This window comes from Muntiacus reevesi, chromosome 2, assembly GCF_963930625.1.
Source record: "Muntiacus reevesi chromosome 2, mMunRee1.1, whole genome shotgun sequence".
Lineage (NCBI taxonomy): Eukaryota > Metazoa > Chordata > Mammalia > Artiodactyla > Cervidae > Muntiacus > Muntiacus reevesi.
In genome coordinates, this window is record NC_089250.1 from 197,366,524 (window position 1) to 197,383,588 (window position 17,065).

Here is a 17,065-nt window from a genome sequence, read left to right on the forward strand (position 1 = left end):
TTCTCTTGGCAAAACTGTTAGCATTTGCCCTGCTTCATTTTGTACTCCAAAGCCAAAGTTGTCTGTTACTTCAGTATCTCTTGACTTACTACTTTTGCATTTCAATCCTCTGTGATGAAAAGGACATGCTTTTGGTGTTAGTAGGTCTTGTAGACTGGTCTTGTTAGAAGGTCTTGTAGACTGTGTGGATCATAATAAACTGTGGAAAATTCTGAAAGAGAAGGGAATAGCAGACTACCTGACCTGCCTCTTGAGAAACCTGTATGTAGGTCAGGAAGCAATAGTTAGAACTGGACATGGAACAACAGACTGGTTCCAAATAAGAAAAGGAGTACATCAAGGCTGTATATTGTCACCCTGCTTATTTAACTTATATGTAGTATGCATCATGAGAAATGCTGGGCTGGAAGAAGCACAAGCTGGAATCAAAACTGCTGGGAGAAATATCAATAACCTCAGATATGCAGATGACACCACCCTCATGGCAGAAAGTGAAGAAGAACTAAAGAGCCTCTTGATGAAAGTGAAAGAGAAGAGTGAAAAAGTTGGCTTAAAGTTCAACATTCAGAAAACTAAGATTGTGGCATCCGGTCCCATCACTTCATGGCAAACAGATGGGGAAACACTGGAAACAGTGGCTAACTTTATTCTGCTGGGCTCCAAAATCACTGCAGATGGTGATTGCAGCCATGAAATTAAAAGACGCTTACCCCTTGGAAGGAAAGTTATGACCAACCTAGACAGCATATTAAAAAGCAAAGACGTTACTTTGCCAACAAAGGTCCATCTAGTCAAGGCTATGGTTTTTCCAGTGGTCATGTATGGATGTGAGAGTTGGACTATAAAGAAATCTGAGCGCTGAAGAATTGATGCTTTTGAACTGTGGTAGAAGAGAAGACTCTTGAGAGTCCCTTGAACTGCAAGGAGATCCAACCAGTCCATCCTAAATGAGATCAGTCCTGGGTGTTCATTGGAAGGACTGATGTTGAAGCTGAAACTCCAATACTTTGGCCACCTGATGCGAAGAGCTGACTCATTTGAAAAGACCCTGATGCTGGGAAAGATTAAGGGTGGGATGAGAAGGGGTTGACAGAGAATGAGATGGTTGGATGGCATCACTGACTCAATGGACATGAGTTTGTGTAAACTCTGGGAGTTGGTGATGGACAGGGAGGCCTGGCGTGCTGCGGTTCATGGAGTCGAAAACAGTCAGAGATGACTGAGTGACTGAACTGAACTAGAAGGTCTTAAAGGTCTTCATAGAACCATTTGACTTCAATTTCTTTAGCATTAATGATTGGGGCATAGACTTGGATTATTGTGATGCTGAATGGTTTGCCTTGGAAATAAACCGAGATCATTCTGTCTTTTTTGAGATTACACTCGAGTACTGCATTTTGGATTCTTGTTGACTGTGAGGGTTACTTCATTTCTTCCAAGGAATTCTTGCCCACAGTAGTTGATATAATGGTTACCTGAATTAAATTCACCCACTTCTGTCCATTTTAGTTGACTGATTCCTAAAATGTCGATGTTCACTTTTGCCATCTCCTGCTTGACCGTATCCAATTTACCTTGATTCTTGGATCTAACATTTCAGGTTTCTATGCAATACTGTTCTTTACAGCATTGGACTTAACTTTCACCACCAGACACATCCACAACTGAGTGTCATTTCAGCTTTGGCCCAGCATCTTCTTTCCTCTTGAAGCTATTTCCCTGCCCTTTCCCAGTAGCATATTGGACACCTTCTGGCCTAGGGGGCTCATTTGGTGTCATATCTTATTGCCTTTTCATATGTTCATGGGGTTTTCTTGGCAGGAATACTGGAGTGATTTGCCATTTCATCCTCCAGTGGCCTGTTTTGTCAGAACTCTTCACTATGTATGACCTGTCTGTCTTGCATAGCATGGCTCATAGCTTCATGGCTTTACACAGCAAGCTCCTTTGCCACGACAAGGCTGTCATCCATGAAGGGGCAAACGGCCTCTAGTTGTAACATATCTCTAACAGTGATTCTAAACATTGACTGTGCATCAGAGTCACTGAGGGGCATTTAGAGCATCCACATCATCAAGTTCCACACCCAGAGGTTCTGATTCATTCAGTCTGGTGTGGGGGTAAGGGAGTCTGGGCATCTGCATTTTTAAAACTCCAGAGGTGATTCTGGCACACAGCTCTGTTGAGAGACTTAAGCTGATACTCTGGAAACACTGAGAATAAGGCAGGAAATAATAGACTTCAATGCCCAATAGGGGAATGGCTACTTGATGGGTGAAGCACCTACTTAAAATGGTCATTAAAATGATTATATAACATTTTGGAAAAACATTTGTGATAAGCTGTTAAGGAAACAAAACCATAAAACAAGTCACAATTATGCTATGGTTGCAATAATAAACCTATCCACGTGTATAGACAGGAACTAGAAGAAAGCCTGGAAAAGTGGAAAAGTGTTAAAGCTGAGCTCTTAAAAGTCATTTTGTATGTGTTATTACTGTTACATCATTTGCTTCCATGATAAGAAATTATAATTAAAAATGACCCCTGTAGCTTAGCAGTGCACGGAGCAGCAGGGCTGTTCGAGGCTTGTGAATCACAGTGCTTACTGACAAAATGTAATCAACTCTGCCGTACTTCTGGCATTATTTATTATTCTCATAATGGGGGAAAGAAATGACACATTAGCTTAAAAAGAATCGACCAATTTAAGCAAACCATTTTTCTTGGGAGCAAAGTGTTTGAACACTGACTCTTCTCTTGCAAATCTCCTGATCCTCCTAGTATGAATCCCATTCCACTGCAGGACCTCTGAACTTCATTAAGTACCACACTGGGTGCTCTCCCATGTTCTCTCATTTCTAGGGGTGTGAAGAGTTTAAAGAAAATCAGCCATCCTTGTGTGGAAAAGGACTGTAACCATGAGAGGTTGAAGAGGCGTTTCTGGTCCTTACAAAAAAAAGCCTAAGAGCAAGCACAGGTTTTCTTCTCCTCCTTGGATAGTTTCTTCCACTTCCTGACTCACCTCCAGGATGTCGCTCCCAGTACTTGGGGATGGGATGGCAGAGCTTTAGACCTTACCCTTCACACCAAAACCATAGGTGGCAGTTTATTGCCCAGGAATGGGTGTGGTGGGCCATCTCCTTATAAATTTGATGTCACCTCTTTCCTCCCTCTTGTTCCAGCAAGTCACTGTTTTCCCCTGACATTGTACAACAGAACCCTATATGTGAGAATACTTGGAAAGACTGGTCCTCATAAAACAGGCAAGTCCACTTGCTACAGGGTCGAGAATGACGATTTTGGAGGATAGTTAACATGGGCTGTTAAGCTCTGATTGTATGCTGGACACATGCCGTAAGCTTCACATGTTTTTCTCTCAGTATCTCCATTTCATAGGTTAGGAAACTGGTTAGTTGAGCAAAGTTGAGCCCTGACATGCCTGATTCTAGTATAGAACCATGGAAGAGTTGCAAATTCACATGCTCTAGGGGCCAGCCACCGGGCTTCCCTGGTGGCTTGACAGTAAAGAATCCATCTGCAATGCAAGAGACCTTGGTTCGATCCCTGGGTTGGGAAGATCCCTTGCAGGAGGACATGGCAACCCACTCCAGTATTCTTTCAGGGAGAATCTCATGAACAGAGGAGCCTGGTGGGCTTGAAAAGAGTTGGACATGACTGAGCAACTAAGCACTCAGCACAGGGGCCAGGCTAGTGATATGAGTGTGGCAGGTAAGCTGACTGGGACTTTGATGAGCTGGAACACACAAAGGACAGCATCTATTTAATGCTGCCAATGGATACAATCCAGGAATGCAGGTCCAGTGTTACCCAAGAGCCCGATTTTTTCCTAAGGAAAGCTGAAATTTTAGAATTTTTATTTGAAATCTTTTGACTATTTCAAATTAAAAGAAATACTGTATGTGTCATAGCTTATTATATTGCCCAGCTGCTAATTTTTGTAACTCCTGGAATAATGGTCATATGCAAGGGCTTTGGAATCAGAGAGATGTGGATTTTAATCCCGATTTAATCACATTGTCACTGTGTGATCTTAGGCAAATCATTTTAGTTCTTGTACCATGATTTTCTCATTTGTAAACTAGGAATAATACCATTTGCCTTGCAGGGCTGTTAGGATGATGAAAGTTAATGTAAATCAAGTAGAGGAGAGAAGAGAGAGGAAACTCTCTTATTCACTCCCATTTCCCCACTGCCTAGAAAAGTGCCAGCAAAAAGTAAGTGTTCAATAAATATTTGTTAAATAAAGGAATACCAATACACCATGGGCTTCCCTGGTAGCTTGGTTGGTAAAAAAAAATCCACTTGCAATGCAGGAGACCCCAGTTCGATTCCTGGGTCAGGAAGATCTGCTGGAGAAGAGATGGGCTACCCACTCCAGTATTCTTGGGCTTCCCTTGTGGCTCAGCTGGTAAAGAATCTGCCTGTAATGGGAGAGATCTGGGTATCCTTGGGTTGGGAAGATCCCCTGGAGAAGGGAAAGGTTACCCACTCCAGTATTCTGGCCTGGAGAATTCCATGGACTGTATAGTCCATGGGGTCACAAAGAGTCAGACATGACTGAACGACTTTCACTTCGCTTTCAAATACACCATAATGGTGCTGGTAAGTAGTAGCCCTTATTATCGTCTTGTTATAGAACGGTAAATTACCTGCTACATTATGTGACCAGTGGTCAATGTCTTTTATGGTTTTTCATGGTTCCACTGGCAGTCCTACCAGTAGGACTATGAGTCAGCATGCCTCTCTTATCCAGGGCATGTATTGTGGAACTCTGAGACCAGGGACTGGTCCCAAGTGAATCGCAGGACTCACTGGAGAAAAGGTCTATTCTTTTGAAAAAAGTGCCCCATGATCTAGAAGTGAGACACAAACTAATTCTTGTTCAAGCTCTTGTTTGAAGAATGGTCAAAAGAGTTTTTCTAACTGCTATGTGGGGCACAAGGACCAGTATCTTCAGCTAAGTGCCATGAGCCTTGGAGTTGGATTCTACCAACAGGTTGTACAAAGTCAGTTTACCACTGAACTCCAGTGTTGTTGGCTTCTAGACCTTGATGGCTGTCATTACTATAAGTCCAAAGTCATTGTGATACTCAAACGGAATTGTATACTTGAAAGTGCTTGGAGAAATATATAACATGAGCATTAATCAGATTTTCTTCTAATATCTGAATACCAGTGAAGTCCTTCCCAGGACTTTTCTTCTTTGGTACAAAAATTATCTTCAAATGGGGTCCTCTAGATTCAACATTCTGTCATTTGACAAATATTTACTCCACACCTTACACTAGTCACATTTGAGCAAAAACATGATTGAGGTGAAGGAGATAGAGGAAACAGCCAGTGCAAGGGCCCTGAGGTGGGACATGCCTTGTGTTTGTTTAGTGACTAGCTAGGAGGCCATTGTGGCCAGAAAAGAGTCAATGAGAAGAAAGAAATATGAGCTAGGGTTAGATCCTGCTGGAGCTTATACGACTTTGAGTAAGATGGAGAGCATCTGTAAAACAATAATCCTTCCTGGAGAGAACCAGGTCCTTTACTAGCTGTGTGATGCGGGGAAACTAACCATTCGAGTCTCATTTTTTCCCTCTGCAAGATAGGCATGACCATATATATTCTGTGAGGCTCTGTTAGGCTCTAGTGAGATAACAGATGAACCCTGAAAACGCTGGTTCCCTTTGTTTCCTCTCAGCAAGTTATACCTTGATTCCTTGAGCAATGGCAGCAGCAGCATTGGCTTCCTTTTCATCTGCTTGCACTAGAAGTTTCTTGGCATCAGCTTCTCGAGTCTCTGCTTCAATTTTCACCATCATCTTAGCGGTCTCCTCAGAGGTCTGAATGAGTTGGGGTTGGAGGGCCGTCAGTTCTACTTGCATGACGGCCACCTAGCAAAGAGAGTGGATGGGTGGGGTGCCAGGTCAGCTATATAAATGCCAAAAATGGAACAGTTGGCAAAAGTTGAAATAATTCTCTAACTGATAATACATGCAGAAAATACAAATGATGTTAATGGCACCAGGTACATATTTGTTGGCTGGAGTTTCTCTCTTTGATCTTGTAATATTTCATTATTTAGTTCATGCTATGTGTTGTAAATTATCAGGCTCCATGATAGGCACTAGACATACAATAGTAATCTTAAATTTTTTTTAAAAGATACAACATTTTAAAAAGGTATTTTTGTTTTGAACCTACACTACACTTTAGTATTGGGGGCAGGGAAAGACAGAAGTAAGTTAGGGGGAAAACCCCTACATTTTTTTTAAGGAATATACATGGCTGAGATAGCTGGGAAGGACAGAACTTTAAAGGTCATATTTCCCCCCCAGCAGTCTGATGGCCTCTACAACATTCCTGTCTAGTAGTTTTCTGGCCACTGTTTGAACACTTATACTGATGGGGAGGTCACCACCTCTCAGGGGAGTTGACCATTTTTCAGACAACTTAACACATTAGATTTTCCTGATAAGGGGCTCGAATTTACCCTCACGCAGTTAAAATTTTTTTTAAATTAATTAATTTATTTTAATTGGAGGATAATTACTTAACAATATTGTGGTGGCTTTTGCCATACATCAGCATGAATCAGCCATGGGTGCACAAGTGTCCTCCCATCCTGAACCCCTCCTCCCACCTCCCTCCCCACTGCATCCCTCTGGGTTATCCCAGAGCACCGACTTTGAGTGCCCTGCTTCATGCATCAAACTTGCACAAGTCATCTCTTTTATATATGGTAATATACATGTTTTAATGCACTCTCAAGTCATCCTACCCTTGCCTTCTCCCACTTAGACCAAAAGTCTATTCTTTACATCTGTGTCTCTTTTGCTGCCTTGCATATATGCATAATGATGATCCGATCATTAGCATCTTTGTAAGTTAGAAAGAGAAACACCAATACAGTATATTAACACACATATATGGAATTTGTGAAGTGTTAATAATATACTCCATGCCAATATCACTGATGAACACAGATGCAAAAGCCCTCAATAAAATTCTAGCAAACAGAATCTACGCCCATGCAGTTTTCACCCACTGGTCCTGATTCTGCCTTCAAAGGCAATTCAAATGTTTATTTGAAGAAAGTCTCATAACCTTGAACCCACTGTCCACAGAAAGCCCATGTGAGAAAGGAAGCATAGCAAGCTGGTTGATTAGGAACACAGACCGTGGAGTCACTCAGGCTTAAGTTTCAGTTTTCACCTCATCACTTGCACCAGCTACTCATGAGGCTGTGTGATTATGGGCAAGTTGCCTGTCCTCTCTGGGACCTTGATCTCTTTGTGTGTGATGTGATGATAACTGTACTTTCCCCATATAGAGCACCAGACACGTGTGAGGGCTCAAGGACAGTTAACTGGCACCATCATTCCCTTTACTGGTCTAGACTGTCTCAGGTCATTTTGCTGCTCTTCAAATAACACAGTTTGCTCACCCTTATGTGGATAGACTCAAATTTTCAATATCTCTCTAAAAGCTTAAGGACCTTGAGTTGGACCCAGAAACTAAAGGAAGAGAGCAACAGAGAGCACTTCTGATGTTCTTCCCCACCCCATGTGCTGTGTGTTGGTGGATCTGCTGTGTATTCAGTGCTAGGCCAACCCACTGAAAACCATTCGGTTGCCTTAGTTCTTTATTGGTGCTGAAAATTCATGTCTTCATATGGTTTTGTCAAGTGGCTCAAACACAAATGAATTACTAAATCATATGCCAGGCATTTTGCTAAGGGTTACACCTGGGTTAGATCATTTAATCTTCATAATAGTCCTATGAAGTGAAGACTTATTATCATTTTTTTATAGAAGAGAATCTTCAAGGTTCTATACCTGATAAGCTATAAAGCTGGAATTTGAGCCTAGGCCTTGTTCTTAACCACTGCCTTATTCTGCCCAGTTCTCCATTGAGAATATCCAGGGCTGGGGCAAAGGTGAGGTGAGTGAGGCACTTATATTGGGCACAAAATTTAAGAGGGATCCAAAAAACTCAGTCTATTTATATATACTATTGTATTTTTACATACTACTAATATTGCCCTTTATATATGTGTGTATATATATTCATGTATGGTGGTGGTGGTGGTTTAGTCAGTAGTTGTGTCCAACTCTTGCCATCCCATGACTCCTCTGTACGTGGGATTTCCCAGGCAAGCATACTGGAGTGGGTTGCCATTTCCTTCTCCAGGTCATCTTCCAGACCAAGGGATGGAACCTGTGTCTCTTTCATCTCCTGCCTTGCAGGTGGATTTTTTTTACTGACTGAGCCACCATAGAAGAGAAGCAAAAGGCAAAAGAGAAAAGGAAAGATATAGCCATTTGAATGCAGGGTTCCAAGAATAACAAGGAGAGATAAGAAAGCCTTCCTCAAGGATCAACGCAAAGAAACAGAGGAAAACAATAGAATGGGAAAGTCTAGAGATCTCGTTAAGAAAATTTGATATACCAAGGGAACAATTCATGCAAAGATAGGCGCAAGAAAGGACAGAAATGGTATGGACCTATTAAGAAGATATTAAGAAGAGATGGCAAGAATACACAGAAGAACTATACAAAAAAGATCTTCACGACCCAGATGAACACAATGGTGTGCTCACTCACCTAGAACAAGACATCCTGGAATGTGAAGTCAAGTGGGCCTTAGGAAGCATCACCACTAACAAAGCTAGTGGAGGTGATGGAATTCCAGTTGAGCTATTTCAAATCCTAAAAGATGATGCTGTGAAAGTGCTGCACTCAACATGCCAGAAAAATTGGAAACCTCAGCAGTGGCCACAAGACTGGAAAAGATCAGTTTTCATTCCAATCCCAAAGAAAAGCAATGCCAAATAATACTCAAATGACTTCACAATTGCACACATTTCACACGCTAGTAAAGTAATGCTCAAAATTCTCCCAGCCAGGCTTCAGCAATATGTGAACCATGAGCTTCCAGATGTTCAGCTGGATTTAGAAAAGGCAGAGGAACCAGAGATCAAATTGCCAACATCTGTTTGTTGGATCATCAAAAAAGCAAGAGAGTTTCAGAAAACATCTATTTCTGCTTTATTGACTATGCCAAAGCCTTTGACTGTGTGGACCACAATAAACTCTGGAAAATTCTTAAAGAGATGGGAATACCAGACCACCTGACCTGCCTTTTGAGAAATCTGTACTCAGGTCAGGAAGTAACAGTTAGGAAGGTAAGGAAGCAACAGTTAGAACTGTACATGGAACAACAGACTGGTTCCAAATTGGGAAAGGAGTACGTCAAGGCTGTATATTGTCACCCTGCTTATTTCACTTAAAAGTAGAGTACATCATGAGAAATGCTGGGCTGGATGAAGCACAAGCCGGAATCAAGATTGCTGGGAGAAATATCAATAACGTCAGATATGCAGATGACACCACCCCTAGGGCAGAAAGCGAAGAACTAAAGAGCCTCTTGATGAAAGTGAAAGAGGAGAGTGAACAAGTTGACTTAAAATTCAACATTTAGAAAACTATGATCATGGCATCTGTTCCCATCACTTCATGGCAAATAGATGGGGAAACAATGGAAACAGTGAGAGACTTTATTTTTTTGGGCTCCAAAATCACTGCAGATGGTGATTGTAGCCTTGAAATTAAAAGATGCTTGGTCCTTGGAAGAAAAGTTCTGACCAACCTACACAGCATATTAAAAAGTGGAGACATTACTTTGCCAACAAAGGTCCATATAGTCAAATCTATGGTTTTTCCAGTAGTCATGTATGGATGTGAGAGTTGGAATATAAAGAAAGCTGACTGTCAAAAAATTTATACTTTTGAACTGTGGTTGTTGAAGAAGACTCTTGAGACTACCCTGGACTTCAAGGATATCCAACCAGTCTATCCTAGAAGAAATCAGTCCTGGATATTCATTGGAAGGACTGATGCTGAAGCTGAAACTCCAACACTTTGGTTACCTGCTGTGAAGAACTGACTCATTAGAAAAGACTCTGATGCTGGGAAAGATTGAAGGCAGGAGGAGAAGGGGACAACAGAGGATGAGATGGTTATATGGCATCACCGACTCAATGGACATCAGTTTGAACAAACTCTGAGAGTTGGTGATGGACAGGGAGGTCTGGCGTGCTGCAGTTCATGGGGTCGCAGAGTTGGACATGACTGAGTGACCATATACCCTCTGAGCCACCAGGGAAGCCTCATATTTTACATATACTATTTTATTTTTGTATATACTATTGTATTTTATTGTAATGGAGTAGGTCAAGCGAGTGAGGTGAGCGCAGGGTCAGATGCTGTCTTTATTTTTTTGTACTCTCTTGACTTCTGCAACTGAACAAGTGCTTCACCGCATCCAATTAGTTCTGGACCTCTTTGTCCCAATACTATTTTGTCTGTGCTTACCTGTGAAGCTGCAAATTCAAGTTTCTGCAGGCCTGTCAGATATCGGTTCCTCATCATATCAACCTCTTGCCTCTTCTTATTCAGGAGTGTCTTGAATGTTAGGATCAGTTCGAGGTAGGAGGTGGGGGTAACATAGTTGTGTCTGCGAAGGATGTTGTAATAATCAAGTGACAGCTTTTTCACACTCTCTTGGAAATATTTGCACATGAAGATGACCCTGTAGAGGACACAAAAGTGGTCAGACAGGCCCAACTTGCTCAAGAGAGATCTAGCACAGCTTTGGTTCACAGAAGTAAGGATATGAGAAAACCACTCACAGTGGCCAGCTAGAACCTCCAATTCTTTGGAGCACGTCAACAGAGCCTCAAGAAGGATTGGGGGGGGTATGTATTCTTACTAGAATGAACTTTGATCAGGCAATTTCTAGCTTTAATCACTTTTGTGAATCACCAGGTTTTAAGAAGGAGTTTTTAATCTTTGGAAGTCTGATGAAGCTTCTGGACTTTTCAGAATAATATTTTAATGCATAAAATAATACATTATAGAATTAAAAAATAAGCCAATTATGTTAAAGAGTTTTCTAAATATTTTAAACACCAAATTTACGATATAGTAATGTGTGTGTGTGTGTTTGGCTGCACCTCGTGGCATGTAGGATTTTAGTTTCCTGACCTGGATCGAACCCACACACCCTGCAGTGGTTAAGAATCCACTGGAAGCATGGATTCTTAACTACTGCAAGTAAGTCTCAATATGTGTGATCTTATTTACACGTTAAATCAGGGGTCAGCAGACTTTTTCTGGTTAGGTCCAGATAGTAAATATTTTAGGCTTTGTGAGCCACGTGGTCTCGAGTGGCAACTATTCAACTCCACCACTGCGGTGTGCATGACAGTTTTCCAATAAAGCATATTTGCAAAAATAAAGTTGTGAACTGAACTCAGCTATGGATCACAGTTTGCCAACTACAGCATTAAATAGTAAGATTGGACAATAGATCTGAAAACTACCATCATTTTGAAGGGGATGATATATTGGTGCATCTGTAATGACTGAACAAGTTATGAAAATAACTGTTCGCCGCGCGTCGGGACCGGGGTCCGGTGCGGAGAGCCCTTCGTCCCGGGACACGGGGCGCTGCCGGAAAGGCGGCCGCCCCCTCGCCCGTCACACACTGCACGTTCGTGGGGAACCTGGTGCTAAACCATTCGTAGACGACCTGCTTCTGCGTCGGGGTTGCGCACATAGCAGAGCAGCTCCCTCGCTGCGATCTATTGAAAGTCAGCCCTCGACACAAGGGTTTGAAAAGAAAAGAAAAAAAAGAAAAAGAAAATAACTGTGATTCCTACTGGTAACAAAGTCACAGGTCCTACACAACCCTATGGGGATTTATTGCCTATGTTCATCATTGAAAGAAATGCAAAGTACCAGTTAGATGTCAATGAAAACGAAGATGTACTTTTCCCCCACTCTCATTCACTGACCCTCTGAGTTCTGGTCATGAGCCTATCAGTTCAGTTCAGTCGCTCAGTTGTGTCCGACTCTTTGAGACCCCATGAATCGCAGCATGCCAGGCCTCCCTGTCCATCACCAACTCCCGGAGTTTACTCAGACTCACGTCCATCGAGTCAGTGATGCATCCAGCCATCTCATCCTCTGTCGTCCCTTCTCCTCCTGCCTCCAATCCCTCCCAGCATCAGGGTCTTTTCCAATGAGTCAACTCTTTGCATGAGGTGGTCAAAGTATTGGAGTTTCAGCTTCAACATCAGTCCTTCCAGTGAACACCCAGGACTGATCTCCTTTAGGATGGACTTGTTGGATCTCCTTGCAGTCCAAGGGACTCTCAAGGGTCTTCTCCAATACCACAGTTAAAAAGCATCAATTCTTCGGCACTCAGCTTTCTTTACAGTCCAACTCTCCCATCCATACATGACCACTGGAAAAAACCATAGCCTTGACTAGATGGACCTTTGTTGGCAAAGTAATGTCTCTGCTTTTTAATGTGCTATCTAGGTTTGTCATAACTTTCCTTCCAAGGAGTAAGCATCTTTTAATTTCATGGCTGCAATCACCATCTGCAGTGATTTTGGAGACCCCCAAAATAAAGTCTGACACCGTTTCCACTGTTTCTCCATCTATTTCCCATGAAGTGATAGGACCAGATGCCATGATCTTAGTTTTCTGAATGTTGAGCTTTAAGCCAACTTTTTCAGTTTCCTCTTTCACTTTCATCAAGAGGCTTTTTAGTTCCTCTTCACTTTCTGCCATAAGGGTGATGTCTTCTGCATATCTGAGGTTATTGATATTTCTCCCGCCAATCTTGATTCCAGCTTGTGCTTCATCCAGCCCTGCGTTTCTCATGATGTACTCTGCATATAAGTTAAATAAGCAGGGTGACAATATACAGCCTTGACGTACTCCTTTTCCTGTTTGGAACCAGTCTGTTGTTCCATGTACAGTTCTAACTGTTGCTTCCTGACCTGCATATGGTTTCTATAGACCCAGGTTAAACATTCCTGGGCCTAGAGAACAAAGTTCAAAGATCTTAAAATGGAATTTAAAGCAATGAACATTCTGACCACTACCTGTTTCTTCATTTTCTATTTACTCATTTAGTAAGCAGCATTTGAACCTACTATGTACTAGGTACTAAGGATATAAAACTATACAAGGCAGGTGACATGACCCTTACTTTCATAGGACACTCAGAATGGTCAACAATCTTATCCTTTCTCTTACTCTAGCCAAAATTCAGTGCTTTATTTTGTTTATCTGTGCTTTACACACAAAATATTTTTTTTTCACAACAAAATCCCTCCCAAGTACCAGTTTTCCATCCCCTAGGCAGCGATATCTCCCCTGTTGAGAATGCATGCTCTAAGATTATTGAAATCCAGGTTCTTATAGCTATGACAACAGTACATCTCTAGAACAATTCTGAACAAGGAAATGTTCTTTTTCAGCAAACATATTTTATTAAATATCTAAATGGTATTTATTATTTATAATTTATTTCTCATTGGAAAAGACCTTGATTCTGGGAAAGATTGAAGGCAAAAGGAGAAGGGGCATCAGAGGATGAGATGGTTAGATAGCATCCCCAACTTAATGGACACTCTGGGAGATAGTGAAGGACAGGGAAGTCTAGCATGCAGCAGTCCATGTGGTCACAGAGAGTCAGACACACGACTTGGTGACTGAACAGAACAGAACATACATAAATTGATAAATCTTAAAACAGCAAAAAGAATAGAGCCAATATCTTGATTTTCATTTGAATATTTGTTTGGGGGTACTAAAATGCAGCTAGCACTCACTCTGTCCGAATATCGTCATCCAGCTCTACATCTTCTAGAAATTTATTGGCCACCAACTCCAGGGCATCTGTGGGCCAAGACTGGAACCAGTCAATTGTGCAGCAATTGATTAGAGAAGGGAACATTCGCAGGCGGTTCCGGAAGGCGTCCCCAATTGGACTCATGGCTAATGAAAAGCAGATTTCATTAGTTCTCTTTCTCCCAGTCAAGGAGGCCAAAGGGGACAGACAGGTCATTCCAAGGATTCTGATGGGGATAAGGGAGCAGTCATGTTTCCTGTTGGCACTCCAGAGTATAATTGGGAATAGTCAGGATGAGTGCCTGGAAAGCATAGGGGAATCATGGGATATTTTCATGCAACTTTGTGATGGGAAGTCAGTTTATTACAATACTCTTCTGTCTGGTTTTCAATATTCATATTATCCTATATTATCCATTCCAGATCTTTAGGATCATATAGCTAGAGTGTTTTAAGCCCTTTGACCCACTTGCTCCATTTGTCCTGACTCACAGACCTCAGGGAACCACTGGTGCCCTATACATAGCTACTTATGGAGGCTGCTGTGGGGGCCCTATCAGCTTGTTTCTGACCTCATCTCCATCTAACCCCAAATTTTGGATTATATGCCCTAAACTTTGTTAATTGTTTATTTAGATTCAATGTGTACCAGGCACTTGCTAGGAGGAAGCATAATGCATAGGTGGAAGTGTGAGAAAGTCAGTGTGGCTAAAAAAGGAAGGGGAAGCACGGTTTGAGATGAGAGTGGAGAGGATGCAGGGGACAGTCTGGCAGGTGTTCTTATAAAACTACAGGTTAGGGATTTTGGTCTTTATCTGAATAGAAAGTAATTCAGGTGTTTTAATTTGTGTATGTGTATGTTAATATACAATGAACAGATCTGCAATGCAAGAAAAACAAATCCTGACAGTGGAAAGCATCCTGATTCAGTGGAACATAAATGTGTGGAATGGACAGAGTGGACATAGAGAGAACAGTTAGAAGGCTATAGAGGTGAGGTCTAAGTGAGATGATATTCGTAGCAGCTTAGCTAATTTGAAGGTGGCAGAGATAGAGATAAGTGGGTTGATATGACCACAAGAAGGCAAAAATTGACAGGACATGGTAATGAAGAGAAGTATTAAACAAGACCCCTAAGCTTCTGGACAGATTGGAGATGATATTCACAGAAAGAAAAACTCCATATGTTATTTTGTAAGGCTGCCAGGGTAATGTACTAAAAGGAAGGAGAGGGTTCACAGCAGAATCCAGAGAACTGAAGAGAATGGAACAGGTTTAAAATAGTTTTTCAGGAGAATGGAAGTTTGCACAGGAATTCCAGGCATTGACTGTTGGGCAAGTTAGGTGCCTTGGTTGGATCAATTTTGGCACCATTGTAAGAGGACTGGGCTTAGGGCAAGGAGATTCTGAAACATCCAAGGAAAAGGGCAAAATGGATTTTCTCATTCTTACCAAGGACAATGTGAAGGTTCTTTTTCACTCTCTCAATGAAGAAGTTATACATAGAAAGAGGAGTGACTTCGATCTTTTCTCCTTCTGTCCTGGCTGCCATTTGCATCTTCTCCACAATGTCAGCCTTCTCATCAGCAGGGAAGATGTTGGGCACATCACCAGTGTTCAGAAGCATGTTGATGTCCTCAACGAATGACTCATCCTTGATCTGATTATCAGCGAAGAGGAACACAGTACTCTTGGTGGCCACACCAACCTGGAGCATGATCTTCTTCAGGTCCTCTCGCCAATCGTTGCCTGAGTAGCTTTTTGTGATCTCGATCTGGTATAGCTCGTATGAGTTCATGAATGTGGACAGTTTGCTGGCACTTTGCCGCCCACTGCCCCCAATGCCCACCAGGAGCAAGTGGCCTTTGTCCTGCTTCAGGACCCTGCAGATCCTAGAGATGTGCTCAATGGCGAACCTGAACATCACCAAGGACATGGGGGCCTTGCTGATATTGTTGAACTCTTCCAGGTAATACTCCATGACCACTGTGAGCTGTTTTAAGTCAGTAATCTCATCATATATCTTTTGGTCACTTTCTGGCTTGAAGAAATCTCCAAAGAAGAGGCTACGGATATTATCATCAACTATCTTTCCAGTGGCTGATAGGTGGATGAGGACCTATGGAAAAGATAAGTCTCAGCCAGGCCTTCACTCCAGCTACCATGATAGGGGGAACTAGAAGGAGGGAACAGCAGATGTGTTTGTTTCCTCTGAGCACATTTTTCAAAGTCATGGTTCACAACAGTTTTTTTTTTTTTTAAACAAAATAAGTGTATTTGATGGTTGTAAAGACTATGATGAAAGGACAGTTGAGAAAAGAGTGTGAAAGCAAGGGTCAATGGGTTTGCTAAGTGATTAAAACATTGGTGGACAGATCATAAGATCCCAGGAGGAGGTGGTCAAATGGTGAGATCATTTTTAATGTACTTGCTTCTTCACCAAATGGAGGTGCAGGCCTTACCCTTGTTCCCCACTCTGTACCTAGAGTAGAAATGTTTTAGTTGCTTCTTCTTTCTGATATTAGAAACTAGCAGTGTTTCTGTACATGGCCTCTGGATGAAATATGTAACACTTGCACTTTTTCTATGGAGAAATCACAGCTTCTTAAAAGTAGACGTAGAACTAGATGATGCAAATATATAGGGTTTAAACTTTTCTTATATCAAAATGGGAAAGAGAAAATATTTAAAATAGGAAACCAAGGCAATCTTTCACTTGGGCTTTACCCAGGGCATCAATCAAACAATAAAAATTCATGGTAATTTTATTTCTTAACTCAAAAGTTAATTGACCTTGAAAATGCATTTTAGATTAATTATAAACAAAACGTCTTTTCATAAATAACAAGCTTGAATGGATCCAAACTTACATGTTACCTAGAAAGTCAAGTGAAATTGGGCCAAGTATTATATTACTTGGGACAGGGAAGCCTGGTGGACTGCAGCCCATGGTGCAGGTTGCAAAGAGTTGGACAGGACTTGGTGACTGAACAACAAAAAACAACAGTATATCACCAAATCAAGTGACTAATTGGCTCAATAAACTGTTTCTTGAGATTCAGAAAGCAGAGCTAAAAGTCTCTATTTGGGCTTTCCTGGTGGCTCAGTGGTAAAGGATCCACCTGCCAATGCAACAAACCTGGGTTCAATTCTTGGGTCAGGAAGATCCCCTGGAGAAGGAAATGGCAACCCATTCCAGTATTCTTGCCTGGAAAATCCCATAGACAGAGGAGCTGGTGGACTACAGTTCAGGGGGTTGCAAAAGAGTTGGACATGACTGAGTGACTGAATAACAACAATAAAGTCTCTACTAGGAAGGGAGCCTGAAATCTGAGACTAGC

The 17,065-nt window shown here is 41.8% G+C and overlaps 1 protein-coding gene across 1 annotated transcript in view; it reads right to left on the reverse strand.

Moving 5' to 3' along the window:
• The window catches only part of DNAH3 (dynein axonemal heavy chain 3), a 241,660-nt gene that overhangs the window by 45,872 nt on the left and 178,723 nt on the right, over positions 1-17,065 (reverse strand). Inside the window, exons 48-51 of the mRNA XM_065924469.1 lie at positions 15,177-15,843; positions 13,706-13,871; positions 10,389-10,605; positions 5,724-5,906 (exon numbers count right to left, since the gene is read on the reverse strand). Of these exons, the coding sequence (XP_065780541.1) occupies positions 5,724-5,906; positions 10,389-10,605; positions 13,706-13,871; positions 15,177-15,843 (1,233 nt within the window). The remainder of the gene's footprint in view (positions 1-5,723; positions 5,907-10,388; positions 10,606-13,705; positions 13,872-15,176; positions 15,844-17,065) is intronic.